The sequence below is a fragment of the Xiphophorus couchianus genome, chromosome 16 (genome assembly GCF_001444195.1).
Source record: "Xiphophorus couchianus chromosome 16, X_couchianus-1.0, whole genome shotgun sequence".
In the NCBI taxonomy this organism is placed as follows: domain Eukaryota; kingdom Metazoa; phylum Chordata; class Actinopteri; order Cyprinodontiformes; family Poeciliidae; genus Xiphophorus; species Xiphophorus couchianus.
This window is the reverse complement of record NC_040243.1, coordinates 20,166,480-20,188,769: the sequence shown is the minus strand read 5'-3', so window position 1 is coordinate 20,188,769 and position 22,290 is coordinate 20,166,480. Positions and strand designations below refer to the sequence as shown.

Genomic DNA, 22,290 nt, shown 5'->3' with positions numbered 1-22,290 from the left:
ATCTGTCTGAAAAAGGTATCGGCAAAGGCACACCTTAAGCACACGCCCTCCCAGCCAGAATCTTACAAAGGGAACCCAAATGGGTTCAGGCCCAAGCAAACTCTGAGAGAACAGACCCTTCATTCATGGTTTTAGTTTTATAGTTGTTGAGCTAATTTAACGAAATGACGATGGTAAACTAGCGCTTTAGAATTTATGCGGAAACATTACTTTAGGCAAAGCTAAGCTACATGTTTTCCAAGTTAGCTGAAGCGCTAAATGAAAAATCAGCTCCGCTATTAGCGGATTAACCCATGTGTGTATACCACCTTATGTGGACAATGCTTTTTTTTACACTCATCTCCTGACTGACACTTTTGTACAGTGATATTATTGTACAACAACTTGTTGTCATTTCCATAATTCTTTGTCTATTTTTGTTATTTCTGTTTTCTTGTTATGATGACGTGTGCTGATGCCTTTCTTGGCCACACTTGTGAAAGAGATCTTGATCTCAACTGGGTTTTCATCATTAGGGTTTTAATAAAATCAAAAATGTTGAACTGTCCAACGAAGACAGCTGAACTTCACTTCAACTTCATTAGATTCTCCATAAACTGCAACTGTTATGTACCCAGAAACACGTTATGCTGAAGTCGAATCAAAATTTGCTTCAGAAAATTATGTGTCTCGGGGTGATGTGCACACTTACGCAACCAGGTTATTTCAGATGCGTTTTTGTTTTTCAGTTGCATGCTAGATATGCCAAATAAAAAAGTAGAAAATGTTCTAAGCAGTCAAATTTTTTTTTACACCTCAAAAACCTCACACAGCCCTTTGAGAGGTGCTGTAGGTGACATCTTTCTTATATTCACCTTCTATTGCTGACAACTCATCCCGCTGAACAGTTTATCCAATAAACCATTCAAGAAGCTGACCAATTATGACAATGTTGGATCTGATCTGACAAAGGTTTGCAGCCCTTCTACGCAGAGCAGCTAATATCCCTGCTTCTCTGCGCCGCCTTCCATCTGCTAATTCCTCGGGAAATTGACAGCTCCGTGTGACTACCAGTAATACATCTGTTGGAGCGCGGCTCTTAATTGCCAACCCCGCTGTCAAATGTTTCAGCGCTGACACGTCGGGGTGTGTCTTACACAGCAACGAGCACAATTAGCAGGCTTGCAGGCAAAATCTGCGCCTCCCGGCTCCCACTCAAACGCTGTCCCAGCCAAGGAGAGTGGGTGAGGTGGAGCAGAGAGAGTCAGAGTCTGTTTTAAGAATACAACAACAAAACAAAAAAAACCTGTAGACAACATGTATCGAGCTGGGTGAAAATAAATACCAGACATCACCAGGAATCGACTTGGATCAAACACTTCTTGACTTGTGTCCCGCTTCCCTCCGCTTGTGTAACGCTTCTCCATGCAGTGTCCAGCGTGAGGCAATGTCTGGAGTTGACGGACTGGAGATTTATTCCTGTAATAGCCCAGTTTGTCCAGTGTAGAGTCATCGCAGCCATTAAACATGCCCAAGCATGTCAAATCACAGCCAAAGCTAGAGGAGCCAAGCGGTATTTCATCTTAATTTGTTTTATGCCGTCATAATATGGACCAGGTCGTATGGGATTTTTACATTTTTCTTTAGATTTACGATTTATTTAGTGAAATGTGTTGATTTTTCTGTTATAAAATGCAAATATTTTCTGTCAACACTTATGTATTTATACCCCTTGATCTAGTATGGGGCACAGTGAACATGTGGAGTGCTCTGGGCAAATTAGACCAAATTAACCTATTAGGCCAACATGAAATAGACTTATGCTACAATGGACGATTCAGACCTAAGCATATCCATGTGTTTGAATGACATGGTCAAAGTACTGGCCTAAACTCGGGTTGTTTTCACGCCTGGTAGTCCGGTAGACTCGGTTTGATGACCAAAATTGCGACATTTTTAGCTGGTGAGATTCGCTTTCACTGGACTGTGTGAAACGATCCAAACCTTTGAAACCTGTTCCCCTCCTCACCTGTGGTGTCACTGCACCAAGAACCACTGAAAGATACAACATGGAAACCACTGAAGAAGACATGAAGTCACCTTAGTTTTTTATAAAATGTAAAAAGTGGAGTAGCGTCAGATTCTAGCGGCTGTAGGATTTCTCTGTCGTTGTTGGCAAAAGAAGACAAGGCATTTCTCCCAGGTTTTCTGCTTATATTTACCCAGAATGCCCTGCTCTATTGTCTGTTTCTGGTCTCTGGTCCGCTTGACATTCACATATGCCTTTCGAGCCACTGCAACCAAACTGAGAACAGGTTTGTAGATGGACCAGAGTGCTAGCGAAACAAGTCGGCGTCGGGCTGGGGGGCGGGGCTAATGACCGGGCCCTTTATACCCAAATAATATCATAAAGTCATGATGATGCTCTTAACTTTACAACATAGACATGCCCGCAACAGCGGAGCTTACAAGTTTCACCACCACAGAGAGAGACTGTGTCATTCTGAAATCCATCTGACATGAAGTACAACAAACCAAGAGAACAACAGAAACATCAGGCTGCTGGTCACTAATGATGAAACAACACAAATTCAAATCAGTTCAGAACCACGGATGGGTTCGGATCATTTTGCATTTTGACACTTTATCAATTTCAACTTAGAGCCTGAAGCCTGGTTGACTCGTTGAACCACCCTGCAGCAGGGCACGTTGAAGCTGGTACGCTGAGGCACGCGCCGCATGTGCAGCGTGTCGCAGCACCTCGTGTACCTCTGGATCTTTGTAACTCGGCGCGGATCACGCGCGCCGCCGTTCACACAAACTGGACGATCTGGAAGATGCTCTTCCAGGCGGCTCCAATGTAAACCTTAACTATAAACGCCATACTGCTGTCTTGGCTCAAAGACGCTCAACCTGAACTGTTGAAAGTGACTATAACTCAGCCTTCAGTCCCTGACATCACCGCTGTACCGCCGACAGAGAGAAAAGGGGATGTAAGCTCGACGGCTGGACTGATACAGTTTACAATCAGTCTACAGTTAACTCACACTTTGTGAATAATGTCAGAGTTGCTACCTGTAACTAGTCCGGCTCCTTCGCTGGGCTGGCAGTTTTGATGGGTCTGAATTGCTGCTAACAGAAAAGTCCGGTTCATCTCCAAGACGAGAAACAAAACATGCGTCCAGTTTTTGGCTTTTTTCCATCCTTTTCATTTTGCCGCTCCATGGAGCTCCACTTATGTTAACTTAATCCATAAAAATGCTCAAGCTAGTTTGTGTTGAATCTTATTGTTGATGTTCTTGTTGACTTCCTGTTGTGGGCGGAGATTTACACAGGTGGGTGCAATCTGCTAATAAAAGGCCACAGGTTGCTCTGGTGAGCACTACACTCAGGCCAAACGAAACTGAAGGGTATGTTGTTTTTCCTTCGTCACGGTCCGGCATTTCCAGCCCTTTAAAGATGGCAGCGTCAACAGTTTGCCATCTGTTGCCAAGTGACTGATGATGGTGGACGGCTGGTGACAAGCTTTACCCAGAATACACTTGGAGACAATATGGACGATCCACTTGTAATTTTGCGTGTCATAAAGTTAAATGTAAGAGTGAAAATAAAGCCGGTCATATAGCACAACATTTTATTCAATATTTTACACCCACTATGTCACTAAAATCAGTCGGTCTTGTAAAGTTTTTAGCAACCATGAGTCAACAATGACTGGGGCAGAATACTATATAATCTACTGGGGCTCCGTTCTGTATAATCCTACATACTCTGTACTCAACAGGAGAGGGCCTGCCTTCTCTCATCAGACGTGATTAAGGTTGGATCCCTGAAGTCTGCCTCCCATCCGGGCCCCTGTAGGCCTGGGCCGGGGGCCCGCCGCTCCGCCCCTGGACCAGAGTACGCTTTTTTGGTCTGCATCAGAGTTCGATTGCACATTCACACCTCCCCAAGCGAACCAGACTTTCTCGGCAAACAAACTACATTTCAATTAAAGTGGACTAAACAGTGCTGGTGTGAATGCATCCTAACACTCCACATCACCCTGAATGCAGCAACCCCATGGTGAAACATGGTGGTGAAACATTTCAGGGGCTATGTGATTACTTTCGCAAGTCACTCTACATGTAATCTTCTTTACCCTTTTAATGGCGAATCTTAAGACATGTTTTAAAGATGGAAATCTTTCATTTAGCTACATTTAGCAAATACTCAACATATTTGAGCTTTGTAAAATGTACACAGTCATATGAAAGTGTCAGTCAAGCGGTGCTCACTGCGCTGAAGCCAGGCGATGGGCAGCCAAGTGTTTCAGATTACAGACACGCCGCGGCTTTAGTGCATCTCGTCTTACTCTGGTGGCACATTTCCCTGAAATGCCCTCCGCTGTTTTCTTCAAATCAGTCAAATATTGTTGTGCTTCTCACAAATAGGCTGTATTTATTTACCTCGTTTGTAGGCCATGAGTATTTTTCTTCAGTTTACGTCTTGAGCACAAATTACCGAAGCAAAGACCTTTTTTTTCACTCCCGTTGATGAAATAAATGAATGAATATGTGTAAACGGAGCGTTGTGCCGCCGAGTTCAAATCTGTGCCACTGCAAAGCGTCGCGCCCGCAGTCTCTTCAGCATGGCTGCGTCTCAGACGGGGGGCCGCGAACCTCTCAACCTTGGCACGCTTACTCCATTAAAGCATCGCTGGAATATCACCTCATCCGTCGGCGCTTTTCTTTTTTTGTTTTTTTGTCTTCTCTCTCTTTTGGTGTTTTAGAGCTGGACAGGGCACATCTATGTTTCAGTGGAGTCTGAGTGAGATTTGTATGCATGGAGGGCCGTTACACTAACTGTTTCCTGGCGAAAATAAGACATCCGTGGGGCAGCCTTACTACTCTACCAAGAGGGTTAGATCCACTCAGAGCCCTTGTCAGCTGGGTTTGCTTGAATAGAGCTTTATTTACCTCCTCCCAATCTGCTCCCCCTGTACGTCTGTCAGAAGGAGAAAAACATTTGATCAAGTTATTTACGTTGTGTAAAGATCCACAAAGGCATGAAGCTCTCTTTGCTATTGCAAAATAAGACGAGGGATAGACTGTTGAATTATTTAATAAACTGTCTGATTCTGTAGATTTTTACTATAAATGTACACTCAACAAAAAACACATCTGAGAAAGATGCCAAGATTTTCGAAAGCTCTCTAAAAACCACAAATCTGTTAATCCTTCTTTATGAGTATTTTGGTTGATGACACCACAAGAGGCAAAGGATTTGCTGTAGCAGCTGCCATTTTGTAAACACCATAGCAGGCTAGCAAATTTTCCAAAGTCAAACCTTACTTGTTCTAAGTAGAGTTTGTGTCCAGCGACACCGAGGTAACAATAAACGGAGCTGTGGACGACGAACTGGATGTAAACAGAGACGTGACGATGATTGTCCTTACGTTAACTGGTACGTATGGCTTGAAAGTCATGTGTAGTGAAGATATTATACATTAAACTGCATTTTGGATTGTAAACCAGTCTTACAATGACAAATCAGTCTCATGACCTCTAAATCAGTATAAAAGATGAATTTTTTACATTAACAATGGCATATTAGCGCTACATGTTTAAAACAGAATTTTTGCACATTTTTGAGAATAACGACTTATTTTGGAGGTAATTATGCTTCTTTTTTTTTTTCTCAAAAGAGTTTTTGCGGTGCTAGTGGCTCGTATTTTTTCGACAGTAGGCAGACAGGAAGGAGGGTGAGGAAGACATGCGGCAAAGGTCGTCGGGACCGGGAGTCGAACCCGCGACGTCGACTAAGGCCTCCAAACGTGGGGCGTGCTAACCCCCTGCGCCACCACAGCACGCCCCTATGCTTCATTTTGAAGGAAAACCGGGATCCTTTTAATCACTCATGGTAGAAGATGTGCACCTGACTCAACCTGTGGGTGCAACAAGCAGCAAAATGGAGCTAAAATATGCTAAACAAAAAGCGAAATAGGGCTGCTTACTCAAATGATAGTCTTTAAAAACAATAGCAGTAAATTACACAATGTCTATGGCCTCGATCCAGGTCAGCTTTTTTTTACGTCTGATCTAAACTAAGTGGAGCCGTTTAACTACATTGTTCATATGTAACTGTGGGAGATACAGTCAGTGTTTTATTTTTTGCTTATTTTTTCTGTCACTGCGGAGAAAAAGTTTGATTCTCTGCTCATCCTGTTGAATATTAATTAAGCCACATAAAAAGTAAATGCGACCGAATAGCCCGAGTCAACGTCGTTTACAAATCGCCGGGTAAAACTATTACATGACTTTTTCTTTTTTCTTTTTTGACACCGTCAGTCACAATGACGGACAAAAAAAAAGTCCAGTGTGACCTGTTGCTGAAGAAACAAGCAAATCTGAAGAATAATGCTAATGCTATGCTACAATGTTCCAATATAGGCTGAAAACATAAGTTTGGGTGAATAGATGACTGAGCAATGAAAATATTATGGCATTGATTGAAAATCTAACATTTTCTAAGTGTTTATGGGTCTTTCAGAAGTTTTAATACTTTTTTAATACCTTTAGTCCCAGAACTGCGATAGAAAAAGAGCGCCTAAATTGGATTAGACAGTTTCACAGAGTTAACTTTACGTTCTTTTTTTTTGATACTAGTAATTAAATGCGACCACAATCAGACGTCAGTGTGAGCGGTTGATGACCCCAAAGCGACCCGCATGCACAGAAGAAAGACGTCAAGACGCTGTCGAAGCACTGTTTATGGAAGCAATAGCGGATGACAGCGTCTAAGAAGAAAGTTTCTTTAAATAGTTAAAAACAAAATTCGAATGTTGAGCTGGAACATTGAAAGAACTGAAAAAATCCGTTCCTGAAGCCGCCGCCAGTTTTCTGAAGGATGCTTTTGTCTGGACGTACAGGAGGAAGTCCTCACAGGCAATCAAGTATTTCACTGCTTGTCCAGCAATTAAAAACCTCACAGATGACTGGAAATAGAGCCGACTCTTTTCCTCACTTGAAAGAAATTCTTTTGAGAGCTGCAAGGCTCTCTTCAGAGCTAAAAGTTGGAGCATAAAAGGACAATGGCTCTCTTTGAGCAGCTTGTTAGAAGTTAGAAGAAGTTGCTCGACTGGATAGAGAGCATGTTTCTTTATATATATATATATATAAAACAGTTGCATGAAAATGTTGCAAACCTACTGTATTTTTTTTTATAACAAATGTCCTGTAAAGAAGCTTCTACCAGCTCTCTAAACAAAATGATTTCCTGTCTTTCACTGTGATGTCAAAAACGTTTTTATTGTAGTCTCAATTCTCCCAATGTACATTAATTGCACTCTGTGTTTTATTGCTGCCGGGTCATTCCACACCTGTCCTCACTTTATGTACAGCATGGTGGGCCGTGCATTACGTCACCCCACAGCTCCAGATTTATACCACCCATGATCCTGGTCTAGGAAGTGAAATGCAGGAGCAGAGGAAATGCATCACTCCCTTGTTGATTCCATTGATATATCACTTCCCAAGCGGGTGACTGGGGCTCCTGTTTTCAGTCCGACCATAGAGGCGAAATATATGGAGTCGGACCGTGTGAGCGGACGTCCCAGTCCCAGTCGTTCCACTTTCAGTCATATTGTAGCCCTGAGGAGTCACAAACTTCTTTTTCCAATTAAACAATCAAGTAGAAGAACAAATACAGAGAAAGTAATAGAAATATCCCTTATTGTCCCACTTTGGGGAAATTCAAGTGTAACAGCAACAAAGAAACAAGCAAATCTAAAGAATTATGCTAATGCTATGCTATAATAAAAGGGATATATATATACTGTATATATACTGTATATATTCCTCAGGGTTATTACACCGAATATTGATTTCTGAACTCTTCCCAAATGAAAACATTAGTATTGTTGTTTCTAAATGAATATGAACTTGTTTTCTTTGCATTATTTGAGGTCTGAACGCTCTGCATCTTTTCCATTATTTTGTCCATTTCTCATTTTCTGCAAATAAATACTAAATCTTTGCTTGGAATTTCGGAGACATGTTGTCAGAAGTTCATAGAATAAAGAACAATGTTCATTTTACTCAAACATGTGCCTATGAAAGGTCAAAGGAGAGAAATTGATCAGTTTAAGTGGTCGCTTCATTTTTCCAGAGCTGTATTATATATCAAAATATCTAAAAAAAAATATATATATATAAAAAAAAACAAGTTAGGAATAATAATATGCTGTGGAGTAAAGGCAAAATTATAGCATAATCTAAAATATTATACTTCAGTCCAAGGAATGTGCAACTGAGTAGGATATTTTTTTAAATGGACATGTATTAGTGTATTACAACATGACTATTTACAATATGTGAAAAATGAGAAACAGAGAAATGCAAATAGCACCAGGAGTGTTTTTAAAAATGAGTAAACACTATGCAAATACCAGCAGGATTCTAAACACTTATTGATTTTGTTGGGATCAGTGATGGTGATAGAGTCGAACAGCTGGGAGGAAGGATCTCCTATCACGCTCCTTTGTGCACCTAGGACGCAGCAGCTGTCCGGCTCAGCAACAGCTTCATATATGGGGGTTCTGATTAAATATGGTGCCTCGACAGGGCGTGCTGTGGTGGCGCAGGGGGTTAGCACGCCCCACGTTTGGAGGCCTTAGTCCTCGACTCGGACGTCGCGGGTTCGACTCCCGGTCCCGACGACCTTTACCGCATGTCTTCCCCTCTCTCCTCACCCTCCTTCCTGTCTGCCTACTGTTGAAAAAATACAAGCCACTAGCACCGCAAAAACTCTTCGGAGAAAAAAATGGAAAAAAAAAATATATGGTGCCTTGTAAAAGTGGTCAAAACCCTTAAATATTTTCACGTTGTGTGTTGTTACAAAGTTCAATGTATTTATTGGGGTTTGGAGGTACATTTTCCAACGACTCAAACATGAAGACAACCCTTAATTTCACCTTAAATGTGTGTAAAGCTGGTAGTGACACACTGTAAAAGTTGCTTCTACAATGTGCTGACCCAGGAGTCTAACACTTTGCATGACTTTGCGTTAGGCCAAAAATTCATGACAATGATTGACGCCATGTCGCCCATGTTGATATTTTCTGTTATAAAAATGAAAAGTCAATTTTGTCTTTTTTTTGTTTGCATAAAGGTAGACTGTGTTCACGTCCCTTTAAGACGCTGCGCTAGGTCTCCATTCATTTTAGGCCACTTAGTTTGTGTTAATCTGTTACATAAAATCCAGATTTAAAAAAAAACAAAAAACATTGAATGTTTGTGGTTGTAACATAACAAAATGTGGAAACAATGTGCTTTCTATATTTCATGTCCAAAAAGTCTTAACACTTTATCGTACGGCTTGAAATTACTACCCGACTGTCATAAATCATTTAACAGGTTATTTCTGGCGCTTTCATTCATTTCTGTGCGTTCAGATGTAAAGAGGGAAAGTTGCCTTCACTTCTCACAGAAAGTGATGCAACAAGATGGAAACCTTTTCTGGTACCCCGCTACCCCTCTTCTTCACCCCCCAGGGGGGCAGCTTGTACTAATTCCTACCCCCCTCCACCCACCACCCGCTCCGTTCACATCCATTGCCTCTGTGATTCATCACCAGTTGCATCACTCATCGTTTTCCTTTCTCACTATCAGATCAAGGCATCGCGGCGGAACAACGGCTTCATTTTCACCGCGTTCACAGTTCAACTCCTAAACCAGTAGAAGTTTCTTTGTGTGTGTCGGTTCAGAAATCAAATAAAGTTTTGTTTTTGTTTTGTTGTTGCTGTTCTTTCCCTCAGATCTTCCCTGACGTGTCCCCACTGCCTGAAACAGAGCAACACCTTTGACCCTTTCCTCTGCATCTCGTTACCCATCCCTCTCCGCCAGACGAGGTGAGCCGACTCTCTTTAGGCTGGCATCTACGTGCCTGCTCGAAAATGCAACCAGCGTTAGGTGAAGGTCTCTTAACGGGTTGAAAGGAACTGAAACTATCAGTTCTTTAAGGAATTACCCGAGTGTTTTCATAGCGGTGGATATTTTGCAAGGAGGGAAAAGTTTGACTAAAGGTGGGAATAGAAAATTCTATAAGGTTTAGGAAAACATAAACAAACACAAGCTGAAGAGTGACTGGGCAACTTCGTGCTTTGGTTGTGCGCTCCTCACTGATGCCGGGGCTGGTACAGGAAAGGAAAAGCCTCACAATAAGATGGAACAATGTTTCATTCAACTTCACTTCGCTACACCCACGTTATCCTCCGTGGCAGGTTGGGAGCGCTCGCCCTGCTCAGGAAATCCTGGCATTTTTAAACGCTCCATTCAAACTCTCCTTTTGTGTTTATGCGTCCGTTTAAGCATTCACACACACATGCGCACGGGAAAAAAATAATCTAGGTGTAAAAGTGTAATGGCATACAGTGAGTTCTTTGCACATTTATTCAGTCCTTTCTCTCTTTTTCTTTTCTCCAGATTTTTACATGTTAGAACTTCAAATTTAAATTTATTTATACCTATCAATTTTAGTGGGTTTTTGTGTGGAAGGGCAACATAAATCAGCATAATCTGGAAGTAGAACATAAAAATCTAAATCTGAAAATAATATTTTACTCCGATACCCCTAAATTAAATCCAGTGCAGCCAGTTGCCGATTTCCATTCATCTGCCACTGAGGAAAATGTCCACACATCCACCACCTCTGTCAGTGAAATGGCAGCATCATGCTTCCTTTCATCAACAACAGCAAAGCCGGTTAGAGTTGATGGGAAAATGGAGCTAAATACAGCCTGTAAAAAATCAATATAATAATCAACATTTCCACCATAGGAATGTTAGCAACTCTGGCTTCAAATGATGAAGAATTAACTAATGTTTTAAATATGGATTTAATAACAAATTCTGTTTGTTTGCGGGAGCTTTTTATGTGTATTAAATTGATTTTTCACAACAGTATAACATTAAAAATACTAGTGATATTATTAGATCTTTTTTGTGATTTAAGTTGGAAATTATGTGCTTTTTTATTTTTTTTCTTGTTAATTTTCCATAAAGTTCAACACCAATCATAACATGTCTTATTTAGCTAAACGTAGGATTGCAAAGGCTGCAGACCCCTGGCTCAGATCAAACCAGATCCAGCTGATAAAATGACCCAAAGTCTTGATTTAAAATTAAACTTGAAATCTGTGGCAAGACATAAACGTTTCACACTTTCCATCAACTCTGACTGAGCGTAAACTATTTTGCTAAGGCAGATGGACAAAAATTTCAGTCTAAATGTGCAGCACCGGTTGACTTGCAGCTGCAAATGCAGCGGCAGCTGTTTGCACAGGACATTGATAGCAACACATACGCATCTTCTTCTTCTACTGCACAATGCCGAACAGCTGTGTGTTGATCTGACGTGTGAAATAATTGAGCACATTGAAGTTTGAGGCCTTAAAATGACATGACTAGTTTTGTAAGGTACTGGATGAAGTCCAGTTTTTTTTTTTACCTTAACCCACCCAATGTATCAACACTAATAAAATATTTTCCTGCGTTTTGCTCTGTTCCTCGTCTCGTCCTGTGGGGCTGAGCTGCTGAGGCGTACAGAAGCACCTGCTGGGGCAGCTGTTATAAATCATAATGAGCCAGATGAGCCGCCCTCACTGGCCTTCGTCGACACACGTAGCATCCTTTTCGCTAGAGCCAAAAGGGAAATTACTAGTTAAAGTGTTCAAAAACATTAATGGATTCTTTACTTTTTAGAATATTTTAACCCTTCTACTCGTGCTTCACACATGGTGATTTATTTTTTTCTGCCAATTTGCCATTCCCCTCTGGGATTCTACTCTTTTTATTCAGGTGTAAGACTTAAACTAACATCCCTGTTTATTCTGAGACACTTTTGAGAGTTCCATCTTTTTTCTTCAATGTATGGCAGCCAAGGTGAGACCAAGGGTTTAAACAGATTGTCTTCTAAAGCGTATTTTGAAGCAGAACAGTTCAGCTCACGTACATCGAGGCCAAAAACACACACTCTTTGTTCCTCGCCCAACATTCACCGCGGTTAGGAGTTCAAACTGTTGGCTCTGTCCTCTGAGAGCTTCATGCTATTTTTAATTCAGATCATTTGGCATGCATCGCACGCCAGGATTCTTTCTGTTTCTGTTTAAGTTTGTGTTCACACCTGATAGCGAACTGCGACACCTTTTGTAAAACCTGTTCCGCTCCTCGCCTGTGGTGGCGCTGCACCAAGACCCACTGAAACAAAAACCTGTAAAGAAGACTCTGAACTCTTTCTTCACGAAATGTAAACAAGAACAGAGTGGCGGGAGATTTTAGCGGTTGCTGGATTCCTCTTTCCATAAAGAGGAATCTTTTGTCGTTGGCAAAAGACGACAAGCCATTTCTCCTGCTGGCGCTGTTTTGGTTGTATTTACCCAGAATGCCATATGCTGTAGTACCGGAAGCTATGAGAGCAGTTTCCAGTACTCTTTGCAATCAAATTGCGTCAGAGTTCACTTCAACTGAACCAAAATGAAGGTTTCTAGGCTGACCAGAGTTCACTTTCTTGGTCTGCATCAGAGTTCAATCTTTAAACAAACTAGAATTAGATTAAAGCAGAATAAAGAGGAAGCTAACGGCTAAAAGGGGCTGGGCTCATCGAACTTTGCTTCCTCGAGAAGTTGAGATAAAGTTAAGGTAGGAGACTTTAGACCGCCAATGATTCCGCTAACTAAAAAGTAGGTTGAGCTAACCCTGAAGTGCTAATCCTAATCATTAGGTCCGCTAACGCTAACGGTTCCATCTTTCTACACTGCAGCCTGGGCCTCTCTGGCTTTACAGCCATTCACACCTTTAGACATATGACCAAAATAATTCACTAGGTTGGCATCATTAGGAGTCTGTTTATTTAGCACAACCCTAACATGAAATAGAATGGGGTTCACTGCCTTTAGTTTATGAGACCCAGACTTATTATTGAGATTATTTTGGTTATTATTCACAAATCTGATGCTTCTAACATGTTTAGAACTGAATAAACCTGTTAAATTGTACGTGAATCCTCTTCAATAATCAAAAGAGCAAATCCAATTAACCAATAAGGCATTTTTGAGATTGGAGCTCATTTGAAGATGCAGAAGTCCAAGTTCCTCTTGGACTAGCCATTAGTCTCAGTCTCCAGGAACAACTAATCTGGGTTTTTACTAAATGAAGAGAGTTACCTGCTGCAAGATGCTAGCTCCTTATAACCTTTAGACATAACCCCAAAATTAAGGACTCTTTAATGTTTTGCTTGACTATCTTATATCAAAGTTTTGTCATGCCTTTGACGGACTCTCCCTTTTGTAAATACTCGCACTCTCACCCAGTGAAACTCGAGCAAATACAGAAAATGGAAGAAAACGAGTGACAAAAATGAGCCCGACAGCACACGACTCCAGGCAAAGCGATGCCGGCATCTCATCAAGGGATCTACAAGTAACTCCCACAGCCGCACACGTCGAAGCGTAGACGTCTCCGATCAGAAAGAGGGTTCATCTGTTGGACCTTCCTTACACGCGAGCGCGGGAGAAAAAGAACGTCGCTGTCAGAGAGTAAGAGTAAAAACCTACAGCTCTCGGGCAATTCCACCAAGTATTGACTCAAAGAGGAAAACTTCACAGGGTTATTGAATGACACCGTCAGATCGGATCCCGTTGAGTTTTTGTGGGAGGATTTTTAAACCGGCAGTGCGCGGCAAGTCGTAACTTCCTCAAAGATACGGAGCTGAAAAATGTTTCGGTACAAAAATGAATCCAAACTGATTGTCAATCCACCAAACGTTCATTTTTGAGGAGCTTGACCTTGTGACTCAAATGTATGAACTCACAGTGACCCAATAGGTGATAGACAATATTTATTACAAACTAACTAAGCTAAGTTCTGATGTTTTAGAGTAGGCTTGGTAGGTAGTCAACCTATTGTTTTTTTCGGTTTCTTTTTTTTATTTCTACATTGGCTGTTATGTTGCGCTGAGTTTTACATGTTTGACCAAGCTCGTGAAGCTATTGCTGTATTTAAGTGCTGTACTGGTGCTGAGTTCTAAAATAAATTTACAATTCAGTACATTTATGTTTGCGTTTGGAAAAAAGATTAACACTTTTAGTCAAATGAGCTCTGTTTTTCTGTATCGGATCGTTATCGGCCGATACTAAACCTCAGATATCGTTATTGTTATCGGAAGTGAAAAAAGGGATCGATACATCCCTAGTAATGAACCGAGTATTGATAAGTGATCGGACCAATAAGTAATTTCTAAACCAGGAAGTGATAACTATAGAAGTTATAGAGGCGAGAGCTGAAATCGAGGTATTGAGTCTGGAAGACGAAACGGAGGAGGACTGGATTACTGCAACCAAATCTGGCAACTCAGGAGAGGCTTGCTGTCCTCCTGTTGTGCAGCTTGTTGAGCCGAGGTTTTACAGCTGGTGAGGCGTCAGACCGTCAACCGCAGAGTCCTCGAGGAAATGAGCAACACAGGAAGGAGGAAACGGAGTGAAAATATGACCAGGAGAACAAATAACAGCACGGGAAAATATAAACATATGTGTCTGTTTTAAATCTAGAAAAATAAATCAGTCTATATTCTTTTTGGGAAATCTGGAGGCATAATGTAGCATTTTCGCCAATAGTTTTCAACTGAGAAAGACGTGCAGAATGTAATTATTAAGCCTCTTTTGTAGTGGAAGTGAGATGGGGTTTTTTCTCTCGTTGGATCGGGGAAAAGTTAAAGTGACCTTGGCGCAAAAAATTACTTTTAGAATTGAAATTCATGTCGTTCACGTCCTCATTGAATTTTTAACAACTCTATAGACTTTGTACTTCTTAACCTGTATTAACCTCCCGCCGCTGGAATACCAGCAGATTCTACAGTAGGACACAGCCTGCCTTATATTCAGCTCTAAGAGCATTTTTTTATGAAACATAGCGGCCTTACTTTCCCCACACGTTGCACATGTGCAATGAATGCTTCCTGAATTTTTTTATTTATTTTTTTACCTAAACATGCTTTGTTCCCAGTGCTTCCAAATATCAACAACATGGATCAGCTAAGCCGCTTTTCCGGGGAAGTAGCAATTCTGCAGGAATGGTTTGTGGTGCTGATATTATTTATAAGCCCTTCTGTCTTTATTTGAATTTGTGTGGTTTATAAATTCATTTTTTGTGATCAGAGACCCTTTTTTTATAGAAAAACTCATAATCCATGGTTTTTTTTTTTATCTAAGTGTAAATAATTTTTTTAATTGATTTCTCGTGGTGATTAAACAAAATCAAATTTACATTGATGCATATAATCATATTCATACTTTAAAATGGCAAAAAAAAAAAAAGAGGATAATACTCTCTGCTTATCTCATTCTGTACAATTGCTGTCTTTTTATTTTTTGGCTGGTTGGTTTTGTCTAAGGAATAATCTGTTCCTGACACTGCAGACTTTTCGTCCACTGGAGAGGTCAGATCCAAGCGCTGCCTACTTTAAAAATATGCAACAGAGATCTCCCATTATTTCACACTCATAAAGCTGAGTCCTAATTATTTATTATTTATGCTAAAAAGCATTGCTTTATTTATGGATGCCTTCTTCTGTCCCTTCATGGCAGGGGAGGATCCAAACAAAGAAAGAAAGGGGGGGGGAGAACAGAAATCAAAATGGAAGACGCTTTACGTCTCGTTTTCTCTCGACTTCTGTCTTCGTCAGGCTGCTGTGCGTCACTCTGGTGTTCAGCACCAAAGGCCAGCGGTACCTGCGGGTCGGCATGGCCGTGCCTCTGTTCGGCTCCGTGGCCTCCCTCAGGAGGATGGTGGCGGACGAGGGCAAGCTCTCCCCAGACCAGGTAACTCTTGAAAACAACAGAACGAGGAAGAGCGTGGTTAGAGGAACCTGAAAGCAATCCGTCTTCCGCGTGTTCGCCGGTGTCATCCTCCAGGTGATCCTCACAGAGGTGTACTCCACCGGGTTCCACCGCTCCTTCTTTGACGAGGACGACCTGACGTGCATCGCCGAGAACGACGTCATCTACGCCTTTCAGGCGCCCCCGCTCTACATCAGAGGGGGCTCTGCGCGCATCTCAGGTAGCTGTGGGAACTGAGCTCGACTGTTTTTTACCTTAAAAGTTGTTTGTCACAAAAAAAAAAATGCGGCGGCAACGCACGCAGACAGCTGTCAGTCTGAGCTCTGCCTCACAAAAAGTATTTATTACAATCCTGGGAGTTTGTCATGTTTTGTCAGGTGACAAGTCACAAACTTTAGGGAGAGAGTTTAAATAATAGACCAACACAAAGCGGTGCATGATCGCGAAGCAGAAGGAAAAACTTAGTTTTCAAAAGTTGTGCAAATGATAATCTGAAAAGTGTGACCTCATGTGATCTTATATTTGATTATATTGTTCAGAGAGAAACAGACACATTATGTTTAGAGTAACTAATTGCATTTTCTGAAATAATTGAAAGAAGGTTGGCTACATTTTATTTGTTTATGTTTTACATCAAAGTAGTCTATCTGTTGTTTTTGTCAGTTTCTGGATTATTTCTTTATTATTGTGGCTTTAAGGATCCCCATAAGATTTTACACTCACTTATAGTTCCAGAAAGTAAAGTAATTCACCATAAAACCTCCCATAAACTTTTAACACATTTTGGGGGATTTTAATACCCTACAAAGTAAATTTTTACAGTGCACAAGGCTTGTAAAACAAATCTGTGGTTGAAGATTATTCTGAATAAGATAAAGATTGCTTCTGTGTACAAACTTTGCAACTCAGCTTTTTACATTCAGTTGCAGAAACTGTAATGACTTCTCTTATGAAAACAATGCATATGTGCAAAGCCTGATTGAAACATGTGAAGCATTTCGAATGTTTTTCCTTCTATCTAAGTAGATGGTCTTGCTGGGCTTTAGAAGAGAAAAACTGATGACAATGCCTCCCTAACGCTGGCATTTCTAACATAACATCAGGAAGTGTCCATTATTCATGAAAAGCGGGCCAAGCAGATTCCTCCATCCAAAGCAGAGTGTGGACTTATGCAAAAGAAATCCCTCACAGTCATAAATAATGTCTCATTAGAACTGTGTGGTGGTTTCCCAGCATAGCCTCTGGCCACTCTGCCTTTATTGTGTTCGTTTATTATTATTATCTTTGCCACAAAAGGAGGGTCCAAGTTTTTTGTTGTTTTTCTTTTTGGGAATTTGTTGTGAAAAATGTACAGCTTATGTCTTATTGGGTTGAAAAATCATTGCTCTTTATACAATTTAATTACTTTTGCCAATTAAATAGATGAATTAATCAGAAAATAGGTCGAACTGCCCTCCTGTTGGAGCCACTTTAAGCATTCAGCATGCTGAAGTGAGTAAATGTTCATCAATGCACGAAAGAAATCATCTGAATGCAGATGCAGGATTGATTTGTGCATAAATCATTGCCTTTTTATTAATTAACTTATTCATTTCATACTTATTGAATTCAATGTTATTGACTGGACTGCCTACAGCACCGTAAATGTGGTTTAAATTTTAACAATATGATCCATAAAAAGCCATGAATTGGTTTTTGATTAAATCCTATTGATGATCCTATTAAACAATAAATGTAGACATTTTTATATGCAGTTAGCATTTTGTGAAAATATTATAAGCATGGACCCTATTGTAGAACTATGCAAATGTATCATCCGTTTTATCTTGTGTGCAAGTGAAGGAGTAGAAAGTGTCACGATCCTTGGACTGAGTCGAGGAGAAACGAGTAACTAAGATCTTTCCACTTGTATTCACTCTCTTGCATCATCCTCTTCCCTCTACATATATTGTATAATGTGGTCTAATTCAGAATGTCTCCTGCTGTTTCATAGTCAGTGATGGGAGGGCAGAACCCAAAAACAGTTTGAGAACAGAATTCAAAAAGTTTGTGAAAGACAAGAATCGCAGGAATGACAAGGTTCCTATTCCGTGCATTTCTAACTTACAAAACTTACAAGGGAAATATTGCTGCTACAACAGATTTCCCTTTCCATTCATCTACTCCCGTTTGTAGGAAGGCCCCGACATGCTTTACGCAAAGTGCCGAAATCAGCTCTCATTGACGTAGACGGGTGACGAAAATTGCGACATTTTGTTTTCCTTCAGAACTCAACACCAGGCCCTTACCGAGCTATTTCCACTATTTGCTTGTGTTATAAAAAGGTGCTGTGACTGGAAAATACTTAATACTGCCCCATCAAAATGTGTTCTTACTGTACCATATCACGGACAAACTTATAAAACCCTTGTTAACATCAATCCGACTAAGGCACAGGGGTTGTGCTGTTATGTAGATTTAATTAAAAATATCAAAAGTGGCTGTGAAGCAATTCAGGAGACATAATTACACACGAATATTTGTTCTGCTGTACATGTGGCAAAAGCAACAGACACAAATTTTACCCGACCTCTGTTTCTGTTCCCTACATGGCAAAGTGAACGCTGTTGCTGCGATGTGGAGGTGTTTAACTACGAGCTTAATGACTGTACTCAGAGTGGCTCAACCGGCATCTGTCTGACATTAAAATAAGTTTGGGGGAACACAGCGGTCACGACGAGTTCACAAGCTTCCTGTAGGTACCAAGAGTCAGTCCTCTGCCTTTCTAGAAAACAGGATTAGCATCAACGAGTTTGATGGCCAAACACAACCTAGTGAGTTATGTCACACACACTTTATTTATCAGGAAAAATGCCAGAATAATGAAGTCAGCATCTCCTTAGAGCTTGTCAGCAAAAGAACATTTACTGGTGGATTGTCGTGTTGATTGACAAAACACAGTGGACTAACACCGGCAGATAACATGCTACCCCAAATAGCTATGGAAACCTTAACATTAACCTGAAGCTGCTTTGACTCTGTGTCTCTCCAGTCTTTGTCCAGATTTAGGGATGATTTTTCAAATGGAATGCATCATGTGCGTTAATCTGAAAAGAGACATTAGAGCAACAATTCTCTATCGCCCACTTAAGATACTTCTGTTGTTGTCTCTGGTTCAGGCTTAACGCAAAGAATGTGACGGTCATAGCCCATATTCTGGACACGTCTGTGTTTGGTGACTGACTTCAGCCAAAGTCCACACACCTTGTGAGTCTCCCTCAAACTATTGAATAGGTTATGATTCACAAACCTCTCCAGGTTTTGGTATCCCCGCTGGTGGTGCATCTCTTTCAACAACACTTTGTCTTTCCAGTCATACGGCACTCTGTGAACACTCTGTCATCATCTTTAGGCGTGTCATTTTATGACTTACCGTCTTTATGGATGGATTCAGTGAGTCAGGTGAGCAGTCTTCCAATTGGCAAGGACTTTCTGTGGTTCACAGGCTAGGGTTTGTGAAGCAAGTGACTGAAATAATCTAAGTTTTTAAGGATATTCTATGATAATGAGATGCACTTTAATAGTCTCTCCAAATTCCTTCCCAGTGGACCGAAAATCTCCAAATGGTAAAGCTTAGGAGACGTCCTACTCCACCCTTTCCTCTACGAGGGTGAAGTTCCACATCCCTAGAGTAGGACCATCACGAAGTGGTCACCCACCCACTTCCCTATTGTTTGCCATTACTTTTGAGCAACGTTTTCTTCACAGATTCCCTGGAGTTGAGGTGTAACCTTCAGGTATCACCCAGGAACAATCTCTTCACCCACAGATTGTTCCTGGGTAGTCTTCTCAAACCTGAATTAGGTTTTCACGTTCGTGGTTTTCTGCAATTAAGTTCCTTGAAGTTGTCTCAAACTAATCGCCTGTTTGTGATGACAAGAGAGGCCAAAACCTCGGACAACATACCATTCAGCCTCACAGCAGTTCTCACACCGCTCTGCCACTTTCACTGTCATAGATTTAACAGAATGTCCTCATGCTTTCCTGGCTATTCTTAATGAGGCAGGACTAAAGGTCATTGTCGTGTCTTTACGTTTCACTGGGAACTGGTGATTTGTTCTTGTTGCAGAGTTTGCTGCTAAAGTAAATGGACGCACCTGATTAGGCAAATTTTCTCGCTCACTTCATTAGAGAGACATTAAAAAGTGAAAGACTGCATAAAAATCATTATACTCTATCTCGTGGGCAAAACGCTGCATGCTCAAACAGAAGCTTGGTTGTTTGTGAGATCCTCTGCCATGGCGTTTGCTTTGTCAGTGATGAATCGGGAATCATTGGCGTTTGTAATAAAAATGTTGTGGTTTTAGGAAGGGACAGCTGTTGTGGTCAATCAATACCTCGCTTCAGTGTCTACAAGTTTAATTTATCTCCTCGAACTTCTCTCGAGCTGACACTCTAATTCGCCTGCTTTTTGTGATGACAAAGAAAGGTTGTCCTCTTTGACGTCACATCTCCAAGGGATCTTATCATTTCAGCTTTCCTTCTCAGTCAGACGCACTCCTTTGCGCTGAAAGAGGCACGAGGGGAGCAGCGTTGCTGCCTGGCACCCCACCAGGACAGGATGTGCAGCAGAAGCAGCATCAGATACGGCCTCCTGCTGATAGAGCAAGCCGCCATTGGTCCATCTGCTCCCCCCAACTGAATCACCGTTCTTCAAATAGAAACTGCTGTCTTGCCAGTTTGTGTATCTTCGTAATCTGTCTCAATCACTCGTTTGAGGTGTTAACTGAGGTTTCAACGGTCATTGCTTCTGAGCTTACAAAAGCACTTGAGCTGTGAGCTTATCTATGCAAGCAATGTGAACAGGAGAAAAATGAAGGGTTCTCCAAACACTGTTTCCTGTTTCTCCTATTTCTTTACTCAGGGTATCATCACAGCCTGCCGTCATCTCCTTACTCCTCCGGGCCTGAGGGTCAAAGGTTACCTTCATCTGGAGCCTTATCGTCAGAGTTCCTCAACCACGGTGTCCCAGTCAAGATCCTGCTGCTGGTGTGCAATGGTGCTGGAACAGGCCAGCAGACTGTAAGGTAAATATACTAAACCATTTGTTCAGTAACAGGTCAGAAACCACACCAAGGCAATGAAGACATGTCAAGTTTGGGTTTAAAGTCAGATGTAAAACCTCCTAAAAAAGTGCATCTGTTCAAGTTGCTAGCATTAGATTTTCAGACCATACTTGTCGGTAATCTTCAGGTTTCAAAATTCACTTTATCGACTTACCGATTAAGAAAAAGTTAAAGAAAACACCTAAAAATAAAAGCATGTTAAAGTCCAAAGACAGACTCTAAAAGTCGTAGATGTTATTTCCCTGTGGAAAGAAAACGATAAAGTAGAGGGAGAGGCTCCTCCATGGGCTGCCACCTTATCGTGGTGGAGGGGTTTGAGTGCCCCAATGATCCTAGGAGCTATGCTGTCTGGGGCTTCATGCCCCTGGTAGGGTCACCCAAGGCAGACAGGTCCTAGGTGAGGGACCAGACAAAGTGCAGCCCGAAGACCCCAATGATGAAGGAAAACCTTGGACTTGGTGTTCCCTCGCCCGGACGCGGGTCACCGGGGCCCCACTCTGGAGCCAGGCCTGGAGGGGGGGCACGATGGCGAGCGTCTGGTGGCCGGGCTTTTACCCATGGAGCCCGGCCGGGCTCAGCCCGAAGAGGAAACATGGGCCCCCCCTCCCATGGGCCCACCACCCGTGGGAGGGGCCAAAGGGGTCGGGTGCACTGTGTGATGGGTGGCGGCCAAGGGAGGGGACCCTGGCGGTCCGATCCTCGGTTGCAGAAACTGGCTCTTGGGACGTGGAATGTCACCTCTCTGGTGGGGAAGGAGCCGGAGCTAGTGCGTGAGGTCGAGAGGTTCCGGCTAGAAATAGTCGGTCTCACCTCGACGCATGGCTATGGTTCTGGAACCAGTCTCCTTGAGAGGGGCTGGACATACTTCCACTCTGGAGTTGCCCAGGGAGAGAGACGTCGGGCAGGAGTGGGCATACTTGTTGCTCCCCATCTCGGCGCCTGTACGTTGGGGTTTACCCCGGTGAACGAGAGGGTAGGATCCCTCCGCCTACGGGTGGGGGGACGGGTTCTGACTGTCGTTTGTGCTTACGGGCCGAACGACAGTTCAGATTACCCACCCTTTTTGGAGTCCTTAGAGGGGGTACTGGAGAGTGCTCCTCCTGGGGACTCCCTTGTTCTGCTGGGGGACTTCAACGCTCACGTGGGCAACGACAGTGAGACCTGGAGGGGCGTGGTTGGGAGGAACGGCCCACCCGACCTGAACTCGAGCGGTGTTCTGTTGCTGGACTTCTGTGCTCGCCATGGATTGTCCATAACGAACACCATGTTCAAGCATAAGGGTGTCCATATGTGCACTTGGCACCAGGACACCCTAGGCCGCAGTTCGATGATCGA

The 22,290-nt window shown here is 42.1% G+C and overlaps 1 protein-coding gene across 1 annotated transcript in view; it reads left to right on the top strand.

Annotated features, from left to right (window-relative positions):
* usp43b (ubiquitin specific peptidase 43b) overlaps nucleotides 1–22,290 on the top strand; it is an 87,229-nt gene that overhangs the window by 39,752 nt on the left and 25,187 nt on the right. The window contains exons 4-7 of the mRNA XM_028042534.1: nucleotides 9,776–9,868; nucleotides 15,697–15,832; nucleotides 15,926–16,070; nucleotides 20,754–20,916. Coding sequence (XP_027898335.1) covers nucleotides 9,776–9,868; nucleotides 15,697–15,832; nucleotides 15,926–16,070; nucleotides 20,754–20,916 — 537 coding nt within the window. The remainder of the gene's footprint in view (nucleotides 1–9,775; nucleotides 9,869–15,696; nucleotides 15,833–15,925; nucleotides 16,071–20,753; nucleotides 20,917–22,290) is intronic.